Raw genomic sequence first — 7298 nt, 5'->3', positions numbered from 1 at the left:
CACAAGTTTTTTTAAAAGGGTGGAAAGTCAGTTATGAGTCCTCCTTGCAAGACAAGTATTTAGGTTATGGCTGGGATTGGACCTGAACATTATCTCCCCATTCTTACCATCAAGTTATTGTGATAGGGCACGCTCATCCTGGCAATTCAAGGAAGTCGATGCCTGGTACCTACAATCCTACATAAAATCTAAACATGTACATATATATAGATATATCTAAACTAAACAAGCAATGGCAAGGAGTGGTACATCGTGTAGATCCCAACTAGTAGGTGACTATGACTCCCTCCATTAACCACATCAAACACGAAATATAAAAATATAAAACAGACACACGCACCATACATATGCAAGTATGGGGTAAGTACCATAATAATTATAAGTCAAACATTAAATATTCAAATAAAATAATGCATCGTTATTAATATGAAGTAATCATCATCAAAGCATCATCTAGCATTGCTATGAAAGAAATCACATTTATTAACTATGAATCATTAAAGCATCATTAATGCACTAGTAACCATAATCATTAAACAACACATGAAATATAGTCAGCTAAGTAATCATTATTGATATACTTCTAGTTCAAGTTATGAAATAATATCCTTGAAACTAACACATTCATGAAATAGGCATAAAAGAGTTTGGTAAATATAATGGAAAAATAAACTATGGGTGGGCACTACATGTTGCAAGTGTGGCAACTCAAGTTTGAGTTGTTGGCAATAAGAGTCTAGTTTAATTGTAGTTGTGTCATAGAGTTCTTGTTTGAAAAAATGACTAACTGTAGATCTTTCTCTTAGATCTAGTTAGTTGTCCAAAGTAGTCCACTTGACCATTACTCTTAATGTGTTGCCAAATCTTTAGTGCATTGTCAAACTCTTAACAATTTGTTGTCAATCTATTAAGCAGTAATTTAGGAATATTAGTGTGTCAATCTATTGTATAAATATGCATCTACTATTCGAGAATAATAATCTTGAATGACACATTATTTTTCTATTCTAAGCCAAGTCTGAGATTCATTTAGTGTTGTTTTCAAAATTCTTTATAGTGTTGAAGATGCAATATGTTTGCAAAAGGAGGGGCTATTGTAAGTTATATCAGCTAGTGTGTTGAAATCATTGGTGTTATTTGGGAAGAGTGCTCATTGTGACAGCACTCTCAAGTGTAAGAATTTTTTGGTAAAAATTTCTTGTTAGTTTTCTCTTGTTTTTTTGTGATGGCCAATATTATAAATTCTTATCTAACTAAATCAAATAAGTTAGATGGTTCCAATTATTTGTTGATTGGAAATTCAAGATGTAGACTCTAATGGAGGGGCATAATGTTTGGGTCATTGCAAATGGAAAAGAGCCCAAACCTACAACACCACCAGTTGTTGTCCGAGATTGGGAGAAAAGAGAATCAAAAGTCAAGATTCTTTTGTGTATGTCAATAAAAGACTCAGTTATCCCTCATATAAGAGACATAATCACTTCTAGTGGTACATGGGCAACTTTAAAAGGTTCGTATGAAATTACAAACTCAAATAGAACATTTTTTTTAAAGAGAAAATTATAGTCTATCAAGATGAAAGTAAATGAAAGTGTTAGTATTTTTTATTAAGAGTTAAAGATTTGAGAGATAAGTTAGTTGATGTTGGTGAAAAAGTATAAAGTAATGATCTAGTAATAGTTATTTTGAATGGAATGGTTAGTGACTTATCAAGTTTTCATCACTAGTTTGGCTACAAGGGAAAATACACCTTATTTTCAGAATTTGGCAGGTATCCTTCTACAAGAAGAAGAGAGAAAAAAACATGTGGACAAGATATTTCAAAGTGTAGAGTTAGCTTTGATGGTACAAGACAACGAGTCATATAAAGGAAAGTAATGGTAAAAGAACAAAGGATGGGGTGAATTTGACAACCAAAGGAACAAAGAACAAAAAATGTATCATGATAGAGCAACATCCAAATCAAATGTAAAGAAAAATAGAAATTATAATAATTTTGGAAAACTTGGTTATTGTGCATATGAATGTTACAAAAAAAAAAAGAAGTCCAAAAACAACAAATATGAGGGTAATTTTGTGAATAATGATAATACAATAAGTGATAACCTTCATGATTTAAAGTTGTTTTTCTATGATTGTGCTCTTTCCGCTAAATCAAGTGATTGTAATGATTGGTTTGTAGATTTAGGAGCATCAATCCACATGCCATGTCATAGAAATTGGTCCGAAAAAATTCAAGAGAAAGATGATGTTAGAAAGATCTATTTAGGAGATAATAGGTCTCATGATTTAAAAGGATTTGGTGATATAAGTGTACAACAACCTAATGGCCATGTGAAGAAACTTTCTAATATTACATATGTCCTAGGAATTAAGTAGAATTTGATTTCAATTTTAATAATTGTTTTAGATTATAGTAAAAGCACGTTTTGAAGGGACTCAAAACTCTTTACAAAAAATAGAAGAAAAAAATTAAAGCACCACCAAGTTTTACAAGGACTTGAAACCTATAGTTTAAAACAAGAGCTCTATGGAGCTAGATTTCCACCTTATACAAGATATGATAAGTATAATAAATCAATTTGCAAATGATTTCAAGCATTGATTATAAATAAATAAATAATATTGTTATTTCAGTGACTCGATAGCAACAAGTGTAAGGATGTATCTACAACAAAGAGGCAATTCTCATAGGCAGAGGCTAAATATAGCTTATGGCATATGAATCACTTAAGAATAGAGTTTCTATCATATGAGTGGATTCTTCTTCATAGTAAAGAAGGATGAGTTTATCTAGGCATGGAAGATTTCATATAAGGCTAATGGCATCAGCATTAGCTTCCACCCTTTGTGTCAATTTGGTTAACATCTTTGTGCTTCCCTATTCTCATTTTGGTTAAATGATGTAGCCATTGTGATAGCAACATAGGAGCTTTATCTTATGCAATATCAATAAGACTTAAGTAAGATAGTCAGGGAACTAAAGAAGATGATTCGATTCTGATATGTCAATTGTAAATTTCCTCAAGTGCACCATTTCTCGAGCAAGTCATAATGCCCAGGTGTGAGCCTATCCAGAATGATGAGTGATTTTTTGTGAATCATTTCAATTTTTCTATTCCTATTTTTGTCATCATAGAGTGCTTGATTTTTGTGAACTAATCAGTATATTTTATTAGATGATCTGTGGAATTTTTTTAAATAGTTATTCTTCTATTTGTATGTTGGCTCTATGTAAAATGTTCTATGCAAAAATACCCTAATCATCAGTATAAAAGTGTTGCTACTACATAACCAGTGTGCCACATTCAAACTAATAGTGTCAATCGAAAAACTATGACAAAACATTAGAAACTATTAGAGGAAAGTGGAATGACATTTCTATTATTTTTGTTGTATTTATCATTGACAAAAATGTTCCTATTTTTGGTTCTATGTCTTGTTTGGGTTTTATTTATGAGTTTTTATCATTGCCTCTGTGGTCTTGTTATAGTGTCACGTTTTTCATGAAAGTCTCTAAACCCCTTAAGAAAACTCATTTTGGTGTGTATCCTACCATCTTTGCAATTTGTGTTTTCACATTTCTTGAGGCATTCTCTCAGATATCACACATCTTGTTTATACTTCTACTAATTGATAAAAGCTCTTATGAAGAGTAGATATGAAAACCTTAAAGATAAAATTGATTCCTATAAGTAAAGTATGATGCAGTGAGTTACACAGACCAAATAATATAGCCCGGAAACCATCTGCATATATTCCCACAACCCTTTTACTCCTTTAAAGTCATTTCATATTGTAGGATTATTGAATGATATTGGAAAGCAGGTGAGATTAAATTGTGATGGACTTTGGTTAGTGTCCTCTTCTATGGTGTATTTTAGAAGATTTTCCAAAAATTTAGAATTGATGGAAATTAATCCCAAAAACGGTTCCTATAACTTTACAAACTAGCACAAGGGATTTATGATTATCGAAGTGCAATTGGATTGATTCTCATAATCTTGGTAATGGTTTCACATGCATATATCAATGGAAATAAGCATATTAAGAGAAAATCCCCATCACCATGATAATGAATGCATTATTGATATGATTTTGGACATGGAGAGGTCATTTTTCTAGACCATCCATGGATACAAAAGACTCTAAATATACACTTGGAAACTTAGTGAAATGTAGGAATCTACCTAGGTCTATTTCTCTTCTCTGTTCGCAGACTAATTCAAAATATTACAGTAGAGGCAGAGCAACTAGATATACCTATATGGAGATCGAGATCATTGTTAGGTCATTTTCCTATTCCTTGATATGTATATACCAGAACTAAATAACATATTTATTAAAAACAATTATGCATATATATAAAACATAGTTTAATTTTCTAATTTACTAGAGAATATTTTTATAATAATATTTTTATTATAATCATCTAGATAGTGTTCCATTAAAATCTTCTTGAATACAAAAATAAAAATAATATTTACTATTTTAAGTTTAATTTTATAAAAATATACAATCTAAGAATCTACAATAACTTTCAAATTTAAATTTTTATTGATTTTAAAATAAAATAAAATAAATGCTTACCAACATTAAATTAAACTTTACATTTTGAGAAGTCTTGAATTTGAGTTACTTGAACTTAGTACATAGAAATATGTAGTCTCAATAAATAATTATAAATAACTAATAAAAAAATAATTATTAAAATTTAATAAAAATAAATTCTAAAAATTCAAGAGTTTCTAATATGTTATTTTTAATCAATTTAGAATTTTTAAAATTAATATCTCAAACCACATGTGATTGAATATTGGCATAATGAAAAATATATAAAAATGAAATCATGCAAGTTTAAAATAGTTTGGAAAAGCTAGTCAGTAAAATGTCATTATTAATCACTATTATATATAAAATAAGTTATGCACAGATTCATTTTATCTATCTTTCAAATGACCCTCTATGCAACATTTATCAAAACAAAAACACCATAGACCTAAATCAACATAACTATATGAACACCATATACATAAATCAACATAACTATATGATCCCTTGTGAAAATTCTCTAAAAATATAACAAATGAGTATGCAATCCATACCTTTATAATAGAATTACGACTTCCTTACATGAGAATATTAGCACATTCCTATCAAATCTAGAAGATTTTGCAACAATGGAGAACCAAAAATCTCCAGCACTCTAAGCTCAAGACCATCTCCAAACTAGTAGTCTAAAATTTATACTCTACTATATATGGTGATTTAAATTTCCTACAAAGAATAGCAAAATACTTGGGTATTGGTATGCAATAGTCTCTAAAAAGTGCTCTAAACCCTAAATGAGTTAGACGACTAGAACTAGTATACATCAAAGTTGAAGAAATGTTCTCATGCTTTCAAATTATCGCTGAGGAATGCATACAAAAAAAATTAGATTTTCATTTTAAGTTATAACAAATTTTAGATAGTTCAAAAGGGAATGTAATATGTCACACATTATCTGAAATCTTTACCAATTTTTTTTGAATAAATTTGTAATTTCCTTTCATCACCATCGATTTTGAAAAAACAAAAAACAAGTACATTAAAGAAACTAAAACCTCAGTTATAAATATTTTAAATAAATCTATATGTTGCTAGACATCCTCTAAAGAGTCAATAAAATAATTAAATTATAGGAAAACATTGAGTTTCCTAGACCTTGAAAACACTATTTAAAAACTCATCATAATAATTAAACACTTACTATCATAACACATAGATAAATCATAATGAAATAATACCCAATAATTTATTGTACCAGGGCCTCCATCATGAACAATCATGAGCTTGAAACTTGGGCAATTGTGGGTTGCCATGGAAGAGCCTAGACATTAAACAAACTAGATAAATAACTATGAAATAAAATATAGTAATAAAAGTCAAGTGCTTAAGAAAAACAAGAAAAATACAATAATATCATGGACTAGCCATTTTTAAAAATTCTTCAAAAACCTAATTGAACACTAGATCAAGGAAAGCCAAAGGTCTGGCCATCTATAATTCATTTCAAATTACATTGATCTTCTCCCCTATTTACCATAATTGTATAGGGATTCAATCTAATGATGAGGATTCAAGTGACATAGTGAGGCTCATACAATAGGTGTTAGTGGTGCTTAGTGGAAAATTAGTGCTAAGGAATTCAACATTCATCTTATGTATCTGTGTATGGCTTGCGCTGAGATTATTCATGGAATGGTTCAAATATTAATAAAACCATGTTGTTGCTACTATTTTGGATGCCTTTTTTCCTCCAACACCAAATCAATCAACTAGTCCTAAATTCTACACCTTTCTATGTAAATCTTTCATGTAAGGCAATCAAAAATTGAAATACACTCATCTCTAAAACAAACACCAAATGTGACACATTGATGAGATCCATTTGCACCAGAAGTTGCCATATTAATAGCATATGCAAGGACACATTTGTGGTTGAAATTTTCATTATTTTTCTTTTCAATAAATTAAAAAATACTACTAGCAAAATAGATGACAACCAATAGAAAAATTAAAATTAAATTGGAGGAAATTAAGTTTAATATTATCATGTAGAAAAACCATAAGATAAATTCAGTTTTCATGTTGATTTCACGATGTCCAAAGTAGCAACTAATAGAAATTAGGTGATTGAAATCTATAGTCTCTACCTTAAATAGGCGAGACTAACAACAAAACCAAGTTTTACCAGGACTTAAAACTAAAAGTTTAAACCATAAAAAATGACCAAGTTTTACAAGGACCTAAAACCTAGTGTTTAAACAAGCTAGCAAGAGTTTCAACAATTGTTGATCAAGGTCTAAAAGTTGAATCCTTGATGAGAGGTTGTCAAGTTAAAGGTATGAAAAATCACAACAATGTGATTGTTAAAGGAATTGGGATGGGAGGTTTGTATAAACTTGATGTCAAAATGGAAAGTCATCATGTAATGATTGCTACATGTGTATCTACTGAAGAGTTGTGACATAAGAGGTATGGCCATTTAAATTTACAGATATGATTTCTCTACAAAGAAAAGAGATGGTACAAGGTCCTCCAATATTTAAGGATGAAGAAATCAATTGTGATGGAGGCGCGTTAGGAAAAAAACATATAAATGAATCCAATAAGAACCAATGTAAAGGAAAGAACTATTCTTAAAAATAGTGCATTTAGATGTTTCTAATCTTATGTAAACTCAATCACTTTGGGGAGAATCTTACTTTCTTATATTTGTTGATGATTGTGCTAGATATACTTGGGTGTATTTC

The 7298-nt window shown here is 29.8% G+C and overlaps 1 protein-coding gene across 1 annotated transcript in view; it reads left to right on the top strand.

Annotated features, from left to right (window-relative positions):
• Window positions 1–355: 355 nt before the first annotated feature.
• Window positions 356–7298, top strand: part of LOC149566735 (uncharacterized) — a 48234-nt gene continuing 41291 nt past the window's right edge. Inside the window, exon 1 of the mRNA XM_089816523.1 lies at window positions 356–360. Coding sequence (XP_089672649.1) covers window positions 356–360 — 5 coding nt within the window. The remainder of the gene's footprint in view (window positions 361–7298) is intronic.

This window comes from Cupressus sempervirens, chromosome 3 (genome assembly GCF_028749045.1).
Source record: "Cupressus sempervirens isolate cs-2001-9-10 chromosome 3, ASM2874904v1, whole genome shotgun sequence".
Classification (NCBI taxonomy): Eukaryota; Viridiplantae; Streptophyta; class Pinopsida; order Cupressales; family Cupressaceae; genus Cupressus; species Cupressus sempervirens.
Note: the sequence above shows the minus strand (reverse complement) of the source record. Positions and strands in the feature narration are given on the sequence as shown.